Raw genomic sequence first — 22,725 nt, forward strand, 5'->3', positions numbered from 1 at the left:
AGGATGATAATGAATCTTTGAATATTACCTGTCTGACCATCAGCACATCTGTCTAGAACTAATGAAGGAGGGGAGTCTGGGGACTAAAAAGGATATCCTTGGTCTTTATTTTCTCTNTCTTATAAGTTTCTTTTTTTCTAATTACCAGTTAGATACAGAGTAAAAATTCTCTAGCTTAAAAATGAAGGGTCATTCAGTGAAGTAAGAACACATAGCTAGCATTTTGGTCTTAACTTGGTCATGTACACAACTGAATCAATTCCAAAGTATGGCCTATTAGATGCTAGGGTAATTTTTTAAAAAGTAGTTTTTACAACCTGGCATGGTAGGACATACCTTTAATCCCAGCACTCTAGAAGCAGAGACAGGCAAATCTTTGTGATTTCAAGGACAGCCTGGCCTGGTCTACATAGTAGATTTTAGGAGAGCAAGGGCTACATGGAGAGACTTATATAACTTCATCTTGACACTGAAATCAGCATACATAAAGGGCAAAGTCAAGGCTTTTATATTTGTGTTTACTCTTCACCTAACTTTTAAAACACTACATAGTTGGCTATTTATAAAAACAACAGTAGCCAGTAGCTTATCAAGCTTATATACGTCTCTATTATAATGGCACCGTCTTCCCTGACTTAGATAAAAACCCACCAATTTTACCTGATGCATTTGATCAATTTCTTCCATTTGCTTCCTCTCAGGAAGGGATTTTTCTGCAAAGAGAGTTTATCAAGGGAGAGAAGGATATTTTCTGGAACTTGAAGATTAGTCATCCCTTTTCTTATGGTTGACAATAAATTGGCATGTCTTCATCTAGAACATATTTGATATCACTATACTTGGTAATTTGACCAGGATGAGAGGTGATAAATATAATTTGGTTGTTAGGAGTAGATACTGACTTTTGGAAGGCATACAGTGTTTCAAGCAGCTGTATGTTCATATACATGAAAAAAATCATATTGAGTAAAANCAATGTGGACTTTCTGACCTAAGACGATGATGACACCTCTCGCCTGTGTCCTGGTTCTTAGTTTCCTTCACAATGGAATGTTATTTTCTGACCATCTTTCCTGCCTTCATCAATATAATCTCTAAAATAGTCTCTCAAGCCACCTTCTTCTCATTGTCCCAGTCTTATTTTTCTCACCATTGTATAAATCCAATAAAGTTACTGAGAGTCAACGAGTAACATTTGTTACTCTCCTTTCTCTCTGTATCTTTTCCTTCTTTCTTAAAACACATTGAAGATGTCTATTTTTTCTGCTAAGTGAATATTTGGGTGTTGTTGGCCCAGTTCAGGTGAACTAAAATTACCATCTGCTTTACCATCTTTGATTGCTTCTTCTATTCATTTTTTTAAAAAATATAAGTCTCCTAGTTAGGAACCAAAGACAGCTTTTTAAGCTTGGAGATTTTGNTACTTCTCACTGTTAGGNATCAGGGTGCTACTTCAAGGCTAGTTTCTTCTAATCCCTTTTCATTTTTTTCTTGGGGAAATTGGGTTTGACCACCAAAATATCATAGTAAGAGTCTTTTTTTTTTATCACTTGCTATTGTCAGTGCATGGGCTAGAACTTTGGGAGGTGGGGGGACAGAAAAGAGCTCAAAGCAATGCATCATTGTCTCACCAGAAGTTCTAGAAAGTTGCCACATCTTATGTGGATCTTAAGTGACACATGTCTCTGAAGCAAAAATACAGTTGACTATTTCCATTCTCCTGGGGTAAAGTGGGGGTAGGGTGGGTGATATTTCCTCTGGGGGCTTATGGGCAAACCTTGACCTTATGTGGTGAAGTCAGTAGGTACTTGTACTGCTGTAAGATAGAGAGCTAGTTTCCTGCAGCACTCACTCTTTTGCAGGTATGCCCTGTCACAGGCTCAAATAGGAATTACCCACTGACCAATTAGTAAAATGGACAGAAGGTTCCCCACCAGGCAAACAGAACAGGTGTCTTTGTTTTTGTTGGTTATCAGGATTTAGGCTGCTTGTTGGGGCTGGGCCCAGTGGGCTTTCAAGAAGCAGGCCTTCCCTGACTGTGTTGTTTACTGGGCCAATAACACCCAGTCACTCACTTAGGCAAAAAACAACTTGGCCTGGGATTACACTTCTCCCAGTTTGTTCCAGCTGTAGTCAAAATTGAGTTAGCCACACAATAAAGGCCTAACCAGCCTCACATCATTCAGAGGGGGTTGCCACCACCAACCGTTTAGTCTAATGGGTATACCAAGTCCTATGGAAGGGTGGGGTTTTGTTAGCACATGTGAGTTGTAGTTTTGCAAGGATTGTGCTAGAATTCTCATTCTTAATATTTCATATAAGAATTGTTTGAAACTAAGTCATGTCAACACTTTGAGGTCATAGAAGTCAACAGAGCTTCCAGTGTAGAGGTCAGGTGTTGATACTTTCCCTGCTCTATTGAACTCTCCTGGAGGTCCATGTTGTACAAGCCACTCCNGATCTGAGAGCTACTCCTTTGTTCTCTACTGTCCTGGACCCATGTCTCATATCACTGCATACATGGCTTCTATGCCCCACTGTTCATTCTGGAAAAGACAAACTNATCCAAGGAGCATGGAAGCCTGTTGGNTCATGCCATATTCATGTCTCAACATAATGTCAAGCATGATTTTGAAGATTTGACACCATTGTTAGGAGAAAAAAAAATCACTCCTGAATACTGCTTATATATGAGATTCCTCTTTGCAAGGAGGTTAGATAACCCTCTTCAAGTAGTTAGAAGAATTCAGCTGTCTGAAGTGACTAAAGAGCCTGTATCAGCTGGTCTTTTGAGTTTGTGATACTGGAGACTCAGTAGGGGTCTCATCTCAACATTCAGGTTAGCTATCTTTGGCCTAGGTATTCCATACCTCACAGATTTGAGAAGCTAGACATTGAATGTGAATTATCCAAAGCCTCTGTGAGGTGTTCTTGTTATGGGCTTCAGACTGAGATTACCTTGTGTTGACCTTGTAGACATTCTATGTTGTCTGAGGCCTATGTAGGCTGGAGGAGCAAGAAGGGGAGAAGAGGAGAAAAATGGGGTTGTTCAGATAGAAGAAGAAGCAGGGCCTTNGCAAAGGCAGTTAGGAGACCATCTCTAAGGGTTTCCTGGAGTTGAGATGGGGTACTAACTTGCTGCTGCCACCTTGCTACTCTCCAACTGGGCATTATGCCCTGTGCCCTAGGAGCAGTAGACAGCAAGAGATTACCTGACAGTAGGAGACTGATTCTGGCCCTCTGTCTGAAGATGTCCTGTCCTGACTTCTTTGCAGCCACAGAGAATTCTGTAAAATATGGCAGCAATATCCTTGGATCCTATGTATTTGCCTGGTTCTTAGCATATAGTGGACATATGACAAATGGTAGCTTGATTGAGTTGCATTTGTTGGAAAGGGCTGGAAGTTTTTAGATTGAAGCTTTTAGGTAGATTCTTGGAGACCCTGCTCTCCTTATCTCATTGGTCCTAGCCAATCCTTCATACACCATGCCTAGGACATTTGTCATCTGCATCTATATTATCACCATAGTATTTCTATCTCTGTATTCAAGTACCTGGAACAAAGGAATGGCTCCTGGACAGTCTCCAGCAGGGTGATTATGGGTAGTCAAAGTCTACCTGTCTGAGTACTGTGTTCTCCAAATACCCATGGGCACCATGCNATGGTAGGTCACAGCTCTGAAGCTGTATGTTAACAGGCTTAGGGTGCCCTCACCATTCTCCTGATTTGCAGCCCCTGCTAGGCAAAAGCCAAGGGCAAAAAGGGAGAGGGATAACATCCCCATCTGGAAAGCCAGCGATGGGATTCAGCTGACTTCGTGCCTCACTCAAAAGTATAAAGTACATGATGCTGGATATCTAGAGCCTGGCTGTGCAGGATTCCCAGATCCTTTTACCGAGGGCCCCTGTGGTCACCTCAGTCTTTCTGTGTCTAGGTGCCCAGTTCCAGGCTGTGTGGGGCTCGGCCACATCAGCGGCAAATATGCCTCTCACAGGAGTGCTTCTGGCTGCCCACTGGCTGCTCGGAGGCAGAAAGAGGGAGCTCTCAATGGTTCATCTTTCTCGTGGAAGTCGCTGAAGAATGAGGGCCCTACTTGCCCCACCCCAGGTTGCGACGGCTCTGGCCATGCCAACGGCAGTTTCCTCACCCACCGAAGGTACCTGACACACATGTCAACAACAATCAGGGGCCTTTGGTCTGGAACATTACTCCTGTTGGTGGGAGCATGCTGGTACTTAGTGGGAACAGCAGTTCTGCAAGGGAAAGCAAGACCCCAGTAGGTAGCTAAATAAGAGAAATTATGGAGACTGTTGGTACAAGATAGTGTTTGCTTTGTTTTCAGCATGTGTTTGTTCCCGTAAGTGTCCTCTGTACCCTGGTGTTTATTGTCCCCATGAGCATTGTTAGGCTAAATACAGAGGCCGTGCATGAACAGACTCCGTCTTTACTCATATTTGATTTCTCAGGAAGTTTGTTTCCTATACCTTGTTCCCTACCTCTTACATTGGGCCCGTGTTTTGAAATTTGGGCAAAGGCCCTTGCTTGCTTTGCAAGGGACCTGGTAACTAGACCTCTTCTTGTCTAGGCAGTGCTCATTCTATCACCTGCCCACAGTGCCTGCCACGGGGCTGAGTTGACTTTGCTTCACCAGGTCCCTTTCCATTTTGTTCTAAGAAGCCATTGATCTTGTCTAGTAACTTTTGTTTGGAGTGAAAATCAATTCCTAGTTCCTTCTTTCTTCCTTTCCTTTCTTCTTTCTTCTCACCCTTATTTCTTCTTCCACCTACAAAGTTAATGCATCCATTAAACAAAAACATTTACAGAGAGAAAACCTAGCATCCAGGAGTAGAGACAGAGCAGAGAACAAAAGAACAACCTGCCATTGCCATTTTGAGTGTGTGTTGAGCAGGGTGGGTAGGAACATATAGTTTAAATAAGTTAAGAATCACTGAATCTGGTGAATAGTGATCAGGGATTGGGGAAAACAGCAGAGCTGTAGGCAAAATGTACTCTGGAGAAAAAGCNAGAAGCTTACTCAGAGATGTATGGAGGACAAGTTCTCATATAGCTGGAGCTGGGGAGGGCCTGGCATACCTACTAAATGGGGTAACAAAGGAAAGGAGACAGAACTTTGTATCTAGCCAGTTGCCTCAGAGAGTGAGGGGCCTAGTTAGGAGCACAGAAAAAATGTGGTCTCATTTGGGCAGCTGGGATCACTGCAGGATACAGACCATAAAGGAAATGCCAAGAAGACCACAGAAGAGACCGCCAGAGCTTCGGCCAAGTGGGCGGGGCAGTTGAACACTGTGCTTCCNCAGTACATTTCACTCACCACCTTGAGTTATGATGTGGATGAAATCACACAATCATGAAGTAGTGTGTGATAATCCACATGTTTTTATATGTTTTCTTTTTCTGCTTGAATAGCTATATTAAAGGAATCACCTGTGAATGCTGGTACATCCATATCCTGAAGGATCTCTCAGGTGGGGTTAGCTCTGAGGACCCCCTCGCAGAGTTCAGTGCTCCAGAATGCCAGCAGGTGGGGCGTGCAAGCCTCAGTCCCTGCCCAGAGGAATAACACTTTGAGGCATCAGTGCTCTGGTTCTTTAGGACCTGTGGGCAGTCATGACTGCCTAATAGGGAAGGCTCTGAGAGGGCACCTGCCTGGGCCCCTTTCATATAGTGCAGCCTTGCTCACCAGGCAGGAAAGCTGAGGTGAAGCAATGTCACCATAGGGAAGCATGCAGGGTCATCTGGGTGAGATGGAATAGAATGGTGTAGTCCTGATGTGAGATCCTGGACCTGCCTATGCACTATGTCCTGAACTGGTCAGTGATGTATAACTTCTGCTTCTAGTTTGTCTGGCTGTCCCAGAGCAACCTTTGCTGGAAAGAAAGGAAAACTCTCAGGGGATGAGATTCTCAGCCCAAAATTCAAGACAAGTGATGGTGAGGATGCTCTTTTGGGATATCCCTTCTTATTGTCCTCTCTGTACTGTGGGAAGGGGTTGGGGGAAGCTGAGCTCCCTTGAAAATTATCCATGGTGGTTCTTGCCTTGAGCTACTGTCCTACTAACATTAGCCCCAAAGTTCTCCATATTCGAAATGGGACCACTGACTCTGACTTTGTGTTTGGTGACTATGTAGATCAGAGTCTGATGTTGAAGGCACCAAAAGCCATGCCCATGGGTTTGTGGACAGTGTGATCACTCCCATCTAGGAAAGGAGATTCTCTTTGAACACATCTCCCTTTGGTTGTAACAGTTAATATCTCTGAAGAGACCTGTACTTCCTGCCAAGGTCAAGGCAAGAGGAAAATAATACTGTTCTCAGTTTCCAGGATTTACCAATATCCATGCCCAAGAGAGGAGCTTAGGACTTGGCAAGAGGTTCACCTCTAAACAAAAATCTCCCTTTCTATCTCCAAAGCAGTTGGACAGAACCACAGTTGCTTTCTTTCTTTCTTTCTTTCTTTCTTTCTTTCTTTCTTTCTTTCTTTCTGTCTGTCTGTCTGTCTGTCTTCCTGTCTTCCTTCCTCCCTCCCTTCCTTCCTTCCTTCCTTCCTTCCTTCCTTCCTTCCTTCCTTCCTTCCTTCTTTTCTTACTTTCTTCCTTTTTTATTTTTTGGTAGTGCTGGAGAATGATGAGGAGATCAAGCAGCTAAATCAGGAGATACGAGACTTAAATGAGTCCAATTCGGAAATGGAGGCTGCCATGGTGCAGCTGCAGTCTCAGGTGGGTGACACTACTCTACTTGACTCTTTCCTGCCAGCCAGCCTGTGGATTGCTGATTCCATCAGTATCACTGGTGCTGAACTAATAGAAGCAAAGCACACAGCACATAGCACCCAGTACCCTGGTTAGCTGCTCACTCACTGCATTGCCTGGGAGTTTTCTCTGCCCCTGGTCTAGCTAGTGTTAGTCATCGTCTTAGATAGCTCCATTGGTAAGACCAGTTTGCTAGTGTTCTGGTTCTGCTAGTACTGGTTGTCCAATTCATGTTTCCAGTCTCATTAGCAATGGAAACTCATCTGCTCTATTCCTGCCTGAACCAGCACAGCTACACACAAGTATCAGGACTTGCCCATCCTCCTCTAAAGATTTTGCTTATCTCAATAGAATGTGGGTTAGAACAGAACTTTTCCACTATCTTGTTCAGGACTTTCTCTTGGAGGAAAACCTTCAGTGTTAAATGCTGGTAAGTAGGGTTGTTGCTNGGCAACAGGGCTACTGCCCTACCTTCTGACTGCTCAGTGTATCTAGAAAAGAGCTGGTGTTATGTGAGTGTCCCCTAATGGTTTGGACAGACCAAAAGGATAGAAAATGTACACAGAATCAATCAAGGGTAAAGAGGTCAAATAGGAAAACAGTCCCTTCCTGTAGGCAGCAGCCCCAGCAGGTTTCATTCCACATGTCTTGATAATCTAGCTTCTTTGTGGGCTAATGCCATTTCAAGAGCTTGTGTATATGTAGCACCAGTCATAGAGTCAGGAAGAGTTTGTACCATGAGTTCTATACATGTTGATGTGTTGTTGTCTTCCAGGACCACTGGAAGTGACAACAGAAGGCACAGAGTCTTTTAGCTGGGATCATCACTGTTCTTTACCTGTGTCTCTAAATGAGACACTGTACAGTATAGGTCCTCTCTCAGAGTCCCCAGAGCCTTCATCCTTGTGGTAGCATCTATTTCTCTATTTGCCAGATGTCATATTTTAAAGACAGTTTTGTTTGTTTGTTTGTTTTGTTGTTGTTGTTGTTGTTGTTGTTGTTGTTGTTGTTTTTGAGACATGGTTTCTCTGTATAGCCCTGGCTGTCCTGGAACTCACTTTGTGGACCAGGCTGGCCTCGAACTCAGAAATCCACCTGCCTCTGCCTCCCAAGTGCTGGGATTAAAGGCATGCGCCACCACCGCCTGGCTAAGACAGTTATTTTTGTTAGAGATTTCATTTTTGCTTTTTAATTACATACATACAAACATGTGTGTGTGTGTACATGTTTGCATTGCTCATGAATGCTAGAAGAGAGCTTTGAATCCCTTGGAGCTGATATTACAAGAGATTGTGAACTGCCTGATATGGGTGCTGGGAACTGAACCTGGATTCTCTCTAAGAGCAGTACATGCTCTTAACTTCTGAGTTCTCTCTCTCTCTCTCTCTCTCTCCCCCTCTCCCCCTCCCTCTCTCTCTCCCTCCCCACCCCTCTCCACCCCTCCCCTCCCTCCTCTCTCTGAGTGTGTGTGTGTGTGTGTATGTGTGTGTGTGTGTATGTGTGTGCCTATGGAGGCTAGAGATGTCAGATATCACTGGAGCCAGTTACAGGCAGTAGTGAGTCCCCTAATATAGGCTCTGGGACTCAGACTTGGGTCCCCTGAAAGAGCAATAGTATTTTTTAACTACATAGCCATCCCTTTAACTTCAAAAGTCAGTTTTTACAAAGCTTAGTATGGTGGTACTCAGCCACTCAGGAGGCTGAGGCAGGAAGAGTGTGTGAGCTCATAGGTTTAAGAGTAGTCTAGTCAGTAGAAAGAGATGACTCTATCTTTAAACCACAAAACAAAGATTATCTGTAAAAACCTGATTGCTTTCCTTTGCCAGTCCTAGCCATCACTCTGAGGGCATTCCATGCTTGCTGTAGAAAGGCCAAAGAAGAAGGAATGCAGGTCTCTAGAACTACTTTAGTCACCACAGAGCACTCANCCTCACCTGGGAGCTCACTGTCCTTGTTTCATGTCACACATTGTCTTCTCATGNGTTCAGTCTTTCACTCCTTGGAAACAAATAGTTAAGGTAGGGACTGACCTTTAACACCAGAAATCCCAGAAACAACACAATCCTATGTTGGTTCATTGTCAGTGTAGAAGATGGAGAAATTTGTCTGTATTTGGTCTGGAGGTGTGTCTGGAGTCTAGGCAGTCAGCTTGCTGGTCTTTTGTGGGAAGGAAGGGGCAACCTAATACCCACAAATTGCATGAGATTCTTCCCATTCTACACTATTCTACAAAAAGGAACAGGAGGCCTGGCAATATCAGAGCACAACTAGAGTGGGCAGAGATTGAGCCCAGGGTGTAATTTCTCTCTACCCCTAGGAGGGACAAGGCAGAGAAAGCCACATGTACCCTTAAGTGCTTGGCATACCAGCTCCTACTTCCTTTGGGCAGAGGCTCTCCAATCAGGGACCAGAGCTCTACCATCTCTTTCCTTGGATGGGNTACCCCATGGGGGAACAGAACCAAGTCTCCTTCCCACTAATGAGCTTTGTCTTTTCCTAGAACACAGTGAGGTATGGCCAGTACTTTCATACTAAGCCAGGGCCAAGGGAAGGCAGCATTTTCTATGTCTCTGCCACAGATCTCGTCCATGGAGAAGAACCTGAAGAACATCGAGGAGGAGAACAAGCTCATTGAGGAGCAGAATGAGGCCCTGTTTCTGGAATTGTCNGGGCTTAGCCAAGCCCTCATCCAAAGTCTTGCCAATATTCGCCTTCCACACATGGTAGGCAGCAAATCACCTCTGGGTATTACTGCTGAACTAGCAGCTGCTCTAGGAACGGTTCCAGGGTTGGAACAGTGGGTGTACCCCACTGCTTTGTTAATGAGTCCTTAGGGAAGGATCCTGTGAGAAGGGTTCAGTGTTCTCAGTGGTCTGTGGGGCTAGCTGTTGGCTACTGATCTAGTCCTGAGTAGCTCATGAATTGTGGCTAATAGGGTTTCAGTGAGTCTTGTTGCTATGACTTTTAGTTTTACCAGGGGTGACTGCTACTATTGTCCTGTTGCCTGGGGTTAAGGCTTTCTCACTAGTTTCTACTACATGGGGTCCAGTGTAGTAGGGCCTGCTAACCTGGTTCTATTCTCTAGGAACCAATATGTGAACAGAATTTTGACGCCTATGTGAACACCCTCACTGACATGTACTCCAATCAGGACTGCTACCAGAATCCGGAGAACAAAGGCCTTCTGGAAACGATCAAGCAAGCTGTGAGGGGCATTCAGGTCTAGGCTGCACTGCACACAGGAGTCTGCTCTGCTCCTCACAGCAAGGACCCTGACTTCTAGCCACTTCTAATTGGAAGCCTGGGTGCAGCCTTGTGCAGCTTACCCAAAGGGGAGCCTGGGAATCAGTGTCTCCTATGATGTCCTCATTAGGCCCAGGCATGAAGACCTCTCTGTGTGAGTGCCTGGGGACACTGAAGTATTGCAAAGTGACTTATTTTTGTTTTTGTTTTTGTTTTTTGTTTTTTTAAAAGAAGTCTGAAGAGCAGCTCAAAGTCTCCGGTGGAAGCTCATGGACAAGGTTCTCACTCAGGGAAGTTTTGGAGTTTGCAGCCACAGTATTCCATTGTTTGTCAAGGTTGGGAGGGTGGCCATGGCCCTGCTGGGTGCTAGTCTCAGCAGGAGGGCATGCCTAGGTTTCTGACTATGCTCACTGAGGCCCACGTGACAAGTATGTTTTGTGTTTTCATTTAATTCAACTTTGTGTTAAAGGTGCACAATACTCTGCTTCAGAGGTGAATCTAGGAACAGGCTTCCCAGATGGCAGTCTACACAGTTGATGAGCATCATAGAAAGTCAGCTGGAGTTTTTTTTGTTTGTTTGTTTTCAGTTGGAGGCCCTGAAAAATCGGCCACTTACTTGGGCAGCAGATGCCTTTAAGCTGTGCAGACCTGCTTTCTCCTGGCTCCAGTCTTTAACCCCTGGCTTGGGCTCTAAGTCCAAGATCACTGGGCCAAACCTCTGGTTTCCGTACCTCCATCCAGGTGCTGGACCCATCATTGTATCTTTTCCTGCATAGGTTTGCTCCTTGTATCCAAGGTGACTGCAGTGGGGACAGGAGACCAGTGGTAAATTGTTACAGGGAGACCACCAAGATTTCACTTCTTTATAGGTTCATTTAAGATGTGAAGAGGATAAATTTTAATTTAATGTGTTAAAAACACAATGTTCTTACTGTGTAAATAGAGTCCAAGTCAATTGTGACTGCAATTCCAAATTAGTATTTAAAAGTAGAGAAATTGCACTTCCTGGAAGACACTGAAAGTAGTTAGTTTATTCTGTAAATTATTTAATTTTGTCATAAGTATTTATATTCTTACCCTCTTATGTTAATGTTTGCTATTTATTATTTTTATTTATTTATTTTATACTATTTCAACTAGATGACACACTAGGGCACCATAAGAGTTAAATAAGTTAAATTGAAACAAAAACATTTATTTGACTATAAGATAGGCCACAAAGAATCTTGATATAACTTCTAGTTATAATTTTGATGCAACCAAGTTATTTTTTATATATTTTGTTATTTATTCTTTTAATAATGGAATTTTTTAAAAAAAGTATTTTGTAACTGAAGAATTTTGATAATTTGGGTTTTTCTCCCCATTGGTCCACCAGAGAGAAAGGTGTTTGGTTTTCTTTTTCCCTTTGGGTTCCTTTTGTCAGGCCAATAACAGCAAATGGAATTCTGTATTTATTATTATTTAAGTGTAGTGCAGATGTGTGTGCTCTGGTGTTTCTTGTGTTGCATTTGTGGAGGTTCTCATGGATGATTCATGTTGCTGTGAGGGAGTTCTGGCCATGGTCAGTTCTAGGCAATGGACTCGCTGGCCAAGCTGCCCAGGATCTTGATACCCCAATACTGTGACCCTCCTTCCTCAGGAAACACGTTGGACTCACAGTACCTCGTGGTGTGTTTGGAGGGTGATTTCTAATAAAAGTCTCACTGTGCATAGGTGCTATGGTCTGTGAGGAGGCTGCTACTCTGATCCTTATGTTTCTGGGAGTGCTATGAGGGTGGTCATGGTAAGAGGGCCTTTCTATTTAAGTCTTTCTCTGGTACCAGTGTGGCTCAGCCACCACTTCTGTTGGACCTGCCTTCCCTCAAGTGTGGTTCTCCAAGATCTAATTCACTGCACCCCACCTTTTCCCATGAGCCAGCCATATCCACATCATGTGCCCCCCCCCCGCCTCCAAGTTTTCTCTTAGAGTCAGGAAGAAACAGTTGTCCAGCTTGGGTTGCTAGATTAGAGGTATGCAGTATACCTGTGCTTCTATACCATTGGTTTTTTTTTTTTTTCATACCATCTTTCTTATCTATAAATAAATAAGAATTCAGATATTCTGGTACAAGGCAGAACTGAGTACTGAGTTAGGGGTGAGGAAGAGAGAGCTCTCTGATGACCTCACAGTTATTAGATCTGGCTATGTCTGTAGGCAGTCTACTCTTGAACTTCCCGTATGTAAGGCAACGGATTCCTTTTATTTGTTTTAGCTCATGTACTTTGGCTTTTTTTTTTTTTTCCTTTCAGAAGTACCTTTCTACTGTTACACTTTCATGACAGGTGGATTTCTAGTTTTCCCAAGTTCAGATTTTCATCACATTCAACTTGACTTCTTTAGGAATGTTGCCGGGAAACAGATGTGGAGTTCTTCTTATATATAGACAGAAGCCATTTTACCTGAGAAATTCTTAAGAGACTCTGGGGCTTTGTTTCCAGTTTCTGTTCTACACAGACAAGACCATAAGGGCTAGGGTCATACATGAGAGAGCCATGTAGAATTTGAGAAAGAGTCCCTGGAGATTTCCTTTAACAAGGTTACACCATAGATAGTAGTTAGTAGTCTGGGGTTGCAACTGTTAACATTGGCATAGTTGCTATGACAAGAGCCAGGGTATGGACAAGCAGAGGGTCTCTGTTACAAACTGAGCTCATCCTAGGTCCTAAGAACNGGGTATGTGATGGTCCTTGATGGAGAAAAAAAGGAGAGGGTGTTTCCAGGGCCCCAATATGGCTGCCTACAGAGGTAAGTCTAGGACTGTAGAAGAATAAGATGCAATGGTGGAGAGGCCCACATCTGCTCTCAGGTGAGAGCAGCAGCCTTATGTTTGGTTCATTAGCCCTATTCTGTCACTGCCCACTGTCTTCTTCCTTTTGGTTTCGAAGGGTCTAGCCTGTCATATACCCTTTAAATACTGCATGTCAGGGGAACTGTCGATCCCAGTCTCCAACCTAGGGCCTCTTCATAATCATACAGAGCATGAATAAATGGCCCAGGAAACACAAAGAGCTTAATTTATCAAAGGACTTCCAAATAATTCCAAAAAGCTACAATACCAAAGCTCACCAAAGTTTTTGAAAGTGTTTGTGAAGAGCAGGAGGTCATCCNTAGTGAGGTTTGTTTGCTCTGATGACTCATCTCTCTGCTTTTGGTCTCTGCAGAGCTGTCAAGTAGTACACAGAACTACGAACACTATGTAGGTAGGAAAAAAACGCCAGAGCTCACTGTCACAGATGTAGTGGGTATGTGGGGTGGGTCACAGAAGATTTTAGAAGTAGGAAATTTATAGGCAACTGAGNAAAGAATGGTACCTAGTCTCAGATAGGCTCTAAATGGAGTCCTTATCTGTCTGAAACACATTTACAGCAGTGGCCCCAGATCAGGGCTGGCCAGGAACTGAGCAGTTGGTGGCCATGACAGTATGATCAAATCTTCGTTTGGTCTTCCATAAGATGAATGGTTGCTAAGACTTCTAATGGAGGCCATGTTTGAGATCTAGCTGGTGGTCATGTAGGGAGTTCTTAGAAAGGGAAATCCTGGGGAAGAGAAAGAACCCTTGTTTTTTTTAAAAGAGGTTCAAATGTTTGGAGATTGTTTTGATCCTATATGACCTTTTGGAGTTTTCCATACCTGCTTTTCTAGTTCCAGAATACTGGGAGAAACATGGAGCCTCCCAATTCTTAGTGTCTTTCAGATTAAAGTGCTCAGCTTTTGGACACCACAATACCCTTGGCTCCTGAGTATTGATTCTACTGGAATAAACAGGCCTGGGCCTGGACATGGCTCTAGAGAGCAAGCAGCTCTTCCAGCTTTAGGAAGGTGGGAACATAACTATTTCTGGTGTGTTAGAAAGATGAACAACCCTACTGTTGGCATGAGAGGCTCAACGCTGTGAAGATGCTGACTCTTGCTTTGAGGACAGTCTACTAGTCTACTGGGTGCTGGGAATGAAGGTGCCTTGAAATCTCAGCAGATATATTCTAGAATTAATTTTGGTGAATTTATTCTTTCCATAGTGAAGCAATTCCTCACAGTTTGTAAATACTCTCTTACTCTTTCAAGAGAATAAAGTTCTAGTTTCTCTGTGGAGGAGATCATTCTCCAATCATGGCTGGGACCTGGGGTCTGCAGCTTCTAAAAGCATTTGACAACATCATCTTAGTTTGAATACTTGAAANTCTCCAGCAGAACTTAGGGCTACCTGTTCTTGGGATGAGGTGGGGGAGGATTTTAAAGGCTAGACTGTTGTTGGTTCTGAGCTTCCTATGTTCTGACTAGAACTCAGCATTTTTGTGTTTCCTGGGCCATTTGTCTCCCACTTAAGAATACTTTTAAATTTTTCTGGCCTCTGAATACATTATTGCCTTCTCTTCCTCCTCCCCATGCCTTAAAAGCTGTCATTTAGCTGAATTTTGAGAGTGAAAAACAGGTATACACAAACATTTGTACACTCCCAGCCCCTCTCAACTGGATTCTGTGCCCAGAAGTAGACCACTTCCCGTACAGCATGGGCTTAGTCCCTCCATGATGGAGTGAAGCCTCAGGGTTAGGAGGGACCTACCCACTAACTAGTTATAGTGGCTTACTGGGAGCTGATATAGCACTCACTGAAGGGGTTCCTAAGTATTAGCTGATTGTGGGCCTTATGATGAAAATGAAGTATATTTCCCAGGGGCTACAATCTCTATGCTGTTCCATTTGCTATGCCTAGGACTGTGGACCTTGTCCTGTGTCCTTGACACTAAGGATTGGAGGACTCCAAGTTCCTCCCAATATTCTGGAACTAGAAGAGCAGGGTATGGAAAACTCCAAAAGGTCATATAGGATCAAAACAATAATCTTCAGAATAAGCTAGTTTAAAATAGTAGAACCCACAGGACCCCTTATACACGATTGTAGGTGTCTCAGCTAGCCCTAGGCTGCTGACTTGATAGAGCAGTGCTCCAAGCTNTCCCTCCTGGATGCTTCTGTAATCNCTTCTTAAGTTNTTTTTCTCTAAGTATCTGCCAGAGTGCTAATTTATCTGAAGCCTGTNTTTNNNCCCCCNCACACCCACACCCTAGTTGGCCTTTAGTGCTGTTCCTTGGGGCTTTTCCCACATTGGGGTCTTCTCCTTATCCAAGAGGATGATGTCTGCAGTGAGTAGAGAGACACACACATCCCCCAAGGTACCCATCTCAGCTCTGATACCTTCTGGAACTCCACTTGTATATTTTACATCCCCAGTGACTACAGCAGCCCATTGGCTGCTCCAAGTATGGACCTCCCTGGACTCAACAAGTCACCAATCCTCATCAGCTTCTACCCTAAGTAAGATCTCACGGCCACACCAGAGCTGCCAAAGTGGATCACCACTGTGTCTCCTTGAAACACCTACCCAGTAATATTGCTATCTGGATTGCCAACCATCCAATGGTCCCAAACTGAGCAAGTGTGCTGAGGAGAGGAAGAATGAATGATTATTTGGGGCCTTTGGAAGGCAACATGTGAACATGAATACTAGGGAACGTGCAGCACCCTCCCCACATGTGAACAGAGTCTCCTGAACTCCAAGGTAACCCATCCCCATAACAGATTTGATAGTCGGTCAAGGTGCTTATTTGTGCTGGTTTGAACTTCTGGAGGCTGGCTATACCTTGTAGCCTCACAAGCCAATGCTGATCTCAAAGGAAACACCCAGAACCCACAAATTTGGAGCAGGTGGTAGTTTCACTCCCTATGGGGTCACTCCAGAACACCCACTAACACCAAGATGAGAGGCCTTGTAGTGGCAGTGGAATGGGGCACAGGNAGCTTTGCTTTCCTACAGGAGTCCAGAGAAGAAAGACCAAGCAGGACAGTGACCCCANATCCCCAGCACCTGCAAGTGACTGTCCCTCACTGGACCAACCCATCTCTGCTCCAGGAATACCTTCTGCTAATCACTCACACTATTATTTGTTTCTCTCCTAGCCTGTCAAATATGTTTTTCTTATCTTTATATCTGCTGTAGCTCTTTATAGAAGTTTAAACAGAAAAAGATAATATGATAATGTTTAGGACAGAAATAAAGACCAAGTAGAAGTGCTGGAAAGTTCCATGTGAGACCTTCAGCCCCACTCTTTGGTATCCGTAATCCCCTTTAGGCATCAAACTTCTTCAGTCCTGAGTAGGATGGAGTAATATAGAAAGACAGTCTGAACAGAGCCCTTTTACCTGCACAGGCTCCATCCACTTCTCAACTAGTTGTGACATAGATAGTGAGGTTGTCCCATTTATAGATGGGGAAACTGAGGCCTAGGAAACTTCTCTGAGTTGTATAGAGACTGGTTGTGTTGACAAGATTGCCTACAGTCCTTTCACTGTAGGCCTGCTGCTTTAGATGACACATAGTAATAGACTCTAGAGACCATTTCTTGAAGAAGAGGGGGTGCTACCCAATCAACTGGATCTTCACAGAATAATCAGACATACTGGGTGTCCAAGAGGCAAGAGGTAAAGGGGCTACCATGGTTCCCATGTCAGTTGAGGNAGAAATAGAGATTACAGGTGCCTTTCTCCAGCTTCAGGAAAGCTGTGCACCATCTAGATACCCTCGGGTACTAAAGAAGCAGACAGTCTGATGCCATTGTTTCCTGGGTTCAGATTACCACTGTAGACAAATAGCACACAGTGCTAAGTGAATGGAGGGAGGGAGAGCTTAGAGAGCTTTAGTACCAGCCTTGAGTCACTGGAGATATCTAGGTGGGTGCTGGGACAGTTTAGGGAATATGTACATGGTGACTCATCACACCCTGGACTGCCTGTAGGGAGCCAATTTGGAGCTGGCCTCTTGAGACCTGGCAGCCAGCTATCTCTCCCTGTGCTTTTCACAGTCAGTGGCCTCAGGTCACTCATCACGTCTGACACTGAAAGAACATTCCTAGACTTGTTTCACCTTCTCATCACTTCCCATCTATGCTAGCTACCATGAACAATTGGAGTCTATCTGTTGTTTGTGGCCACCAGATATATGTGACCACAGCTGCCACAAGTTCATATGTGTGGGCTTAAAACCACCACACAAGATTCTCCTATTTATACATAAAGACCTGGTTGGTACCCATAGTCCACTGTGTGAAGTCATCTATTGCGGCCACCTCCCCTTAACTAAGCTGGGACTAATATCTGCTGCAGTTTTCTGAACAGCTTTTACTTACAGGGTACCACCCCTTGAGTTTCCATCTCATAGTTCATAAGAGACAAGGAGGAGTACTGGCAGCGACTGGCTCAGACGAAGCAGGTCATGAGCTTCTGACAGTGAGATCTTGGGTCCCATCTCTTAAAAGTGTCCTAACCCAGGAGTCTTTGTATATGGCCTTTATAAGGCTTTATGTCAGCAGCATCTCAGATATGAACACATATAGTCCTTATATAGACCCAGCCAAGGTGACACAAAATTGATACTTGTAAACATTTCCCAGGGCCCATGTAAAACTAATTCTTTTTTTTTTTAAATAGTGTTAAGACTCTTTTCCCAACTATTCTACACATGTATTTCTATATCTTCATATTCTTGTGGTAGCTATGTAGTAAACAGCAGAGAGACTTTGGTACCTGTCTGAAGACTACTAATTCTATTCTAAAAAACCTAAAATGAGGAAGAAAATTCCTTCCTTATTCCCTTCAAGATGATCTATTCTAGTCAGGTGGTGGTGGTGGTGGTGGCAGTGGCGGTGGTGGCAGTGGCGGTGGCGGTGGCGCACACCTTTAATCCTAGCATTTGGGAGGCAGAGGTAGGTGGTTCTCTGAGTTCGAGGCCAGCCTGGTCTACAGAGTGAGTTCCAGAACAGCCAAGGCTACATAGAGAAACCCTGTAAACAAACAAACAAACAGAAAGATGACTTATTTTGACTGCTTCTTTCAGCTCAGCTGCACAATGGTGATGCCTTGTGGCAGATTTTGTATCTTGTCATTTCTCCAATCACAGCTGCCCAACATTAACCTTTCCTAGTAAGGTTCTTTCTTAGGATTCTTCTACCCACCTCCAGGTTGGCACTGATAAAACCAAATACCATTCGATGTATGTGGGCAAGTACCCAGAGGCCAGAACACTGAGCCTAAGGCAAAAGTACTCAGAAAAGACATCAGAAGGGTGTGGTAGGGAAGGGGCTGAGGACAGGGTGGTTGCCACGTGGGGGAAACTTTGCACAGTATGAGGCATGTCACCTATTGAGTTTTCTGTAGTCAGCATTGAAACAGCTTCCCTGCTACCAAGTTCCAAGCATNAAAACAAAACAAAACAAAACCATACAGCTATTGTTTGGTGTACAGACACAGAATACCTCAAGAGCCAGGTTTTGGCTATGAAGTGGATTTTTTAAACCAATATTGTAATTGCTAAGGCACTGCTTGACCATTATAAACAACAACCACAACAAGGATAAATGAGGCAAGAAGTGGTATCCTTAGTGATGAGATCAAGAAAGGAACTGTCTTTCACACTTAACCCTGAGGACCTTGTGCCTGTCATTCTTTTGTGTATATCTATAGTTCCATCTGGATCACTGGGTTTCATGCCTGAAAAAAAAAAAATCAAAAAACCCAAAACCCAAACTCTGTTGTTTCCCAGTGTATAGGTCGGCTCCTGAGTTCTTTTAGTTTTTAGATGTCTGGAAATTTTCCAATTAAAAATGCGATGTATTTTAAATTGGGGAGTTTTATGTTTATAGATAATTTCAGCCACAAATAGTTTCATGGATTCCTCACTTCTGCACAGATTCTTTTGTTCTTAATAGCTTACATTAATATACAGTTAAAACGGATATCAATATATATTACTATGAACTAAAGTCTATAGTTTTCATTAAGGTTTATTCTTGAGATTGAATATTATGTGTTTTTGTGGCACTGGGACTTTGCTCAAGTTAGGTAAGCACTTGCTCTATCATTGAGCTACATCCATAACTTCCTGGTTTGGGCAAATGATGATCACATGTTTCTACTATTACAGTATCATACGGCATCATTCACTGTCTTAATAGTCTTTCATGATCTACCCTTCTCTTGCCATCACCGAGTTTTGAGAGTTTCTACGATTGTTTACTTTTCCATAGTTCATATCATTGGGATCACACAATATGTCATAGCTTTTCCATATAAGAGTGTCTTTCATTTAGCAGCAAGCACTTGGAAGCTGAAGAGATAGCTCAGCTGGTAAAGTGCCTGCCACGTAAGCATGAGGACCTCAGGTTAAATTCCCTAGTATTCATATAGAAAGTTGTTTAGTGAGAATTCTCCAATTTTGGTTTCTTTAAGAAACACAGAAAAATTATTAGAATGTGTTTTCATCTTAATCCCAGGTGTGGGGATGTGGGGCTGCTTTGGACGGACCACAGCAGCTGACTGTGATTTGCCTCAGGCTCTAGCAGAGGCCTTGTTTGCCAGTTCCTGATTGTCTAGGNCCCTGAGAGGCAAGGTGGGTGGAGACTGGTCATTTGGGGGCTGTTTGCAGTTTGTTAATAGTTGTGCTCAAAAAAGAAACAAGAAGAAAGAAATTTGATTCACAGATATCTCTCTCTTCCCTCTGTCCTTCTTTCTCTCTTATCTAGTGATACAGGATGATGCAGGGGGGAGGGGCAGTGGGTAAAGGGTGAGAAAAAGAACCCACAAAGTAGCTAAGTCCAGCTACAAAGTTGGGCATGGTTCAGAGCTGGGGAAGCAGAGACAGGAGGATCCCTGGGGCTTTCTGGGTTAAACTCCAGGTTTAGTGAGAGATAGTTGTCTCAAAAAATAAGGTAGAGAGAAATAAAGGAAGTGACTAGACATTGATCTCTGGCCTCCACATGTACATACACACATGTTCATGTATACATATTTACATATGCATGCAAACACCACAGACACACCAAATTTTAAAAAAAAGCAGTTAAGTGTGTAAGGTTGCTACATGTCCTTTCATAGCTCAGTAGCTCGCTTTTCAAAAAATCCCTGATTAAAACAGTTATGTGGCTATACCTCCCATCTATTTAATATTTTTGTTGCTTCTAATGTTTGATTATTACAAATGAAGCTGTTATACTACCTACATGTGCTGGTTTTGTGTATAGTGGTAAATATCTAGGAACTCAAATGGTGATTTTTAAAAAGTTTTATGTATGTTGGAATAGTTTTGTACATCCCTGGCTAGTCTTGAACCTATTACACTGCCAAAGTATGACCTTGATCTCCTGGTCCTTCTTCCTCCACCANTAAGTGCTGGGATTACACTTGTTTGCTGTCACATCTTCTAAGACNTTGCTTAGTTCAGTANCAAACTGACAAACTATTTTCCAGAGTAGCTTTATTATTGCTCATTCCCACCAGCAATGAAAGTGATNAACAAACAGTNTGCTGCTGTTGGTCTACATCCTCACCAGTATTTGGTGAATTATAGATTTTATACATTTTGGCTATTCTAATAGGTGTGTATTGATATCTCATTGTTTTATAAATCTGCAATTATCTAATGACAAATTATGTTGATATGTTCATATGCTCATTTGCCATCTGTATATTTCCTTTGCTGAGTCATATGTTCATAGCTTTTACCCGTTTCTATTTGTGCTGTTTATTTTCTTATGGTTGAGTTTTAAGGATTTTTAGAAATCCTTTATCAGATATGTGTTTTGGGAANATTGTTTTTCAGTCTATGTCTTACCTTTTTATTCTTCTAACAGTATATTTTACAGAGAAATGATGCCAGTGTTAAAAAGATATATTTTATCTTTAAGTGTGTGTGTGTGTGTGTGTGTGTGTACACATGCCTGAGTGCCTGCAAAGGCCAAGTGTCTTGGGTACTGGAAATCAAATTTGGAAGAGCTATGTCTCTATTATTTTTACATGTGGATGTCTAATTATTCCAGCATCTTTTGTTGAAAAGACCATCATTCCTCCATTGAATTGTATTTGTTCTCTTATCAAAGGTGAGTTTACTATATTTGTATAGCTCTAACCTAGGTTTTTGTATTTGATAACATCAATTTATTTCCCCCATATGACTCTTGATTACTGTAATTTTAATAGTAAGTCATGAAATCAGATGTTGTTAGGCCTATACTTTTGTTTTGTTTTGTTTTTTGATCAATATTGTGTTATCTATTTCGGGTCTTTAGCCTTCCCACACAAGCTTTAAAAAATAGTAGAATCATTTTCTTGTCATTCGTACCACAATCCACTGCAGGTTGAGTGACTTTCTTACAGCTATTGACTCAGGCATCCAGACTCCTTCCATCTTGACACTACTTCCTTCAACATGTACCCTCCAAGCAGTATAGAGGAGATGTGCAATCACAATGATACAGAACAGGTTTCTACTTCTCAATTCAAAACTGGAAGACTAAAACTCAGAACAATCTTGACAGGTAACCCTAAAGATCACTTAGACTTTGGTTTATTTTGTAGGTTTCTTAGAAGTGGCCAGAACTGCTGGTTCAAGGTTCAAGTGTGCAGATGGCCATCCCCTGGGCCAGGTAGCCTGGCAGGGGCAGGGCCGGCAGTCATTTGTGTTGTAACTCCTGCAGGCGAGTGGACCCAATCTATCACTCTTGTTTCTTCACTCCTGCCTTTTCTACTGTGGGGGCTTTGTCCATGAGTGGACATAAGCAGGCAAAATGCCCTTCTCCCGCCGACACGCCAGCATCTTCTCATATCACTAGGCCGATATGCTCGCAGACCACGTAGTGACTGACCATTCAGGCAGGGACACACTCAAACCAGTGGGTGGAAAGGGGCAGGCTCGTGGGCTGTGCCGTTGCCCCTTTAAGAGTGTTCTNCAACCGCACATGCTCAGTTCAGGTAGAGCCCGCGCACGCGCAGAGGTAGCAGCGGATGTTTACTGCGGCTGAGGTCCGTCCGAAGCGACAGAAGCGTCTGAAGAACTGCTCTCCGAGACTCAATCCGAGGGCTGCTGAGCGCCGAGGTAGAGCCGTCTCTGCCCCTCGGCCCTTCCCTCCATATCCCTTCTCCAGCTCTGGTTACCCGTCCCCCAGCGTCCGTGTCTCTCACCATCTCCGAGAGTTTCGAACCCCAGCGCCTGTCACCCTCGCCCCCCCATCTCCCTGCCCAGCACCCTCCACGTTGCATCCTCCTCCAGCACCTCCCTCCCCTCCAGCGTGCCCCCTCCCCCGCCCCCCGCCTGTTGCTAATTCTGGGATCTGTTTGCTCTAGTTCTACAACCTATTTCTGATTAAGTAGGAAATGTTTGCAATTAGCTCAAGGGCAAGTCGGGCATTGACCGTGATTGAAACAAATTATATCTAGGGTGGATATTGGGAAGAAGGCAGAGTATCCTACAGAGGAGAAAAGAAAGACCCCTTTGGGGAAAGGTCTAAAGTAGCTGGAGAGAACCCCTGGGGCCTGGACCCTTTGTTTCTTTATTAGGCCTGTGCCTCTGCCATCAACTCCGTCATCTTGAGTATCTGCCCCCTGCTCTCTTGGGCCCTGCACTGTTGTTCTCTGTTCTTATTGAAGACATTGCTAACATTACGTCTGGTAGGCTGTCTCTAGAACGAGGTATTTAAGAGGCTCAGCACTGATTATATATAAAGGGAATTGAAGTGGGCCCTCTTGAGGTGGTGGCATTTGGTATCTCCTTTGGCCCTAGCTTTTCTCCATCCTCCTCTGAGACCTTGCTGGGAGACTTGTGAGAAGAAACTCTTTTTTTTTTTTTT

At 43.6% G+C, this 22,725-nt stretch overlaps 2 protein-coding genes and 1 pseudogene across 5 annotated transcripts in view; 2 read left to right on the forward strand and 1 right to left on the reverse strand.

The window, feature by feature from the left end:
* Window positions 1-11,750, forward strand: part of Myt1 (myelin transcription factor 1) — a 62,003-nt gene extending 50,253 nt beyond the window's left edge. For 2 of the 4 annotated variants that reach the window (XM_029474729.1, XM_029474731.1), the window contains 5 exons: window positions 3,937-4,158; window positions 5,862-5,953; window positions 6,635-6,738; window positions 9,351-9,494; window positions 9,857-11,750. In XM_029474729.1, coding sequence (XP_029330589.1) covers window positions 3,937-4,158; window positions 5,862-5,953; window positions 6,635-6,738; window positions 9,351-9,494; window positions 9,857-9,997 — 703 coding nt within the window. In that variant the 3' untranslated portion in view covers window positions 9,998-11,750. The remainder of the gene's footprint in view (window positions 1-3,936; window positions 4,159-5,861; window positions 5,954-6,634; window positions 6,739-9,350; window positions 9,495-9,856) is intronic. The other 2 variants (XM_021186542.2, XM_029474730.1) reach the window with 2 other exon arrangements.
* Window positions 526-2,440, reverse strand: LOC110289420 (annotated as a pseudogene).
* A 10,116-nt stretch (window positions 11,751-21,866) lies between the features above and the next one.
* Window positions 21,867-22,725, forward strand: part of Pcmtd2 (protein-L-isoaspartate (D-aspartate) O-methyltransferase domain containing 2) — an 18,882-nt gene continuing 18,023 nt past the window's right edge. The window contains exon 1 of the mRNA XM_029468672.1: window positions 21,867-21,974. The gene's annotated coding sequence lies outside the window, so the exon portion shown is untranslated. The remainder of the gene's footprint in view (window positions 21,975-22,725) is intronic.

The sequence above is a fragment of the Mus caroli genome, chromosome 2 (assembly GCF_900094665.2).
Source record: "Mus caroli chromosome 2, CAROLI_EIJ_v1.1, whole genome shotgun sequence".
NCBI classification, from domain to species: Eukaryota; Metazoa; Chordata; class Mammalia; order Rodentia; family Muridae; genus Mus; species Mus caroli.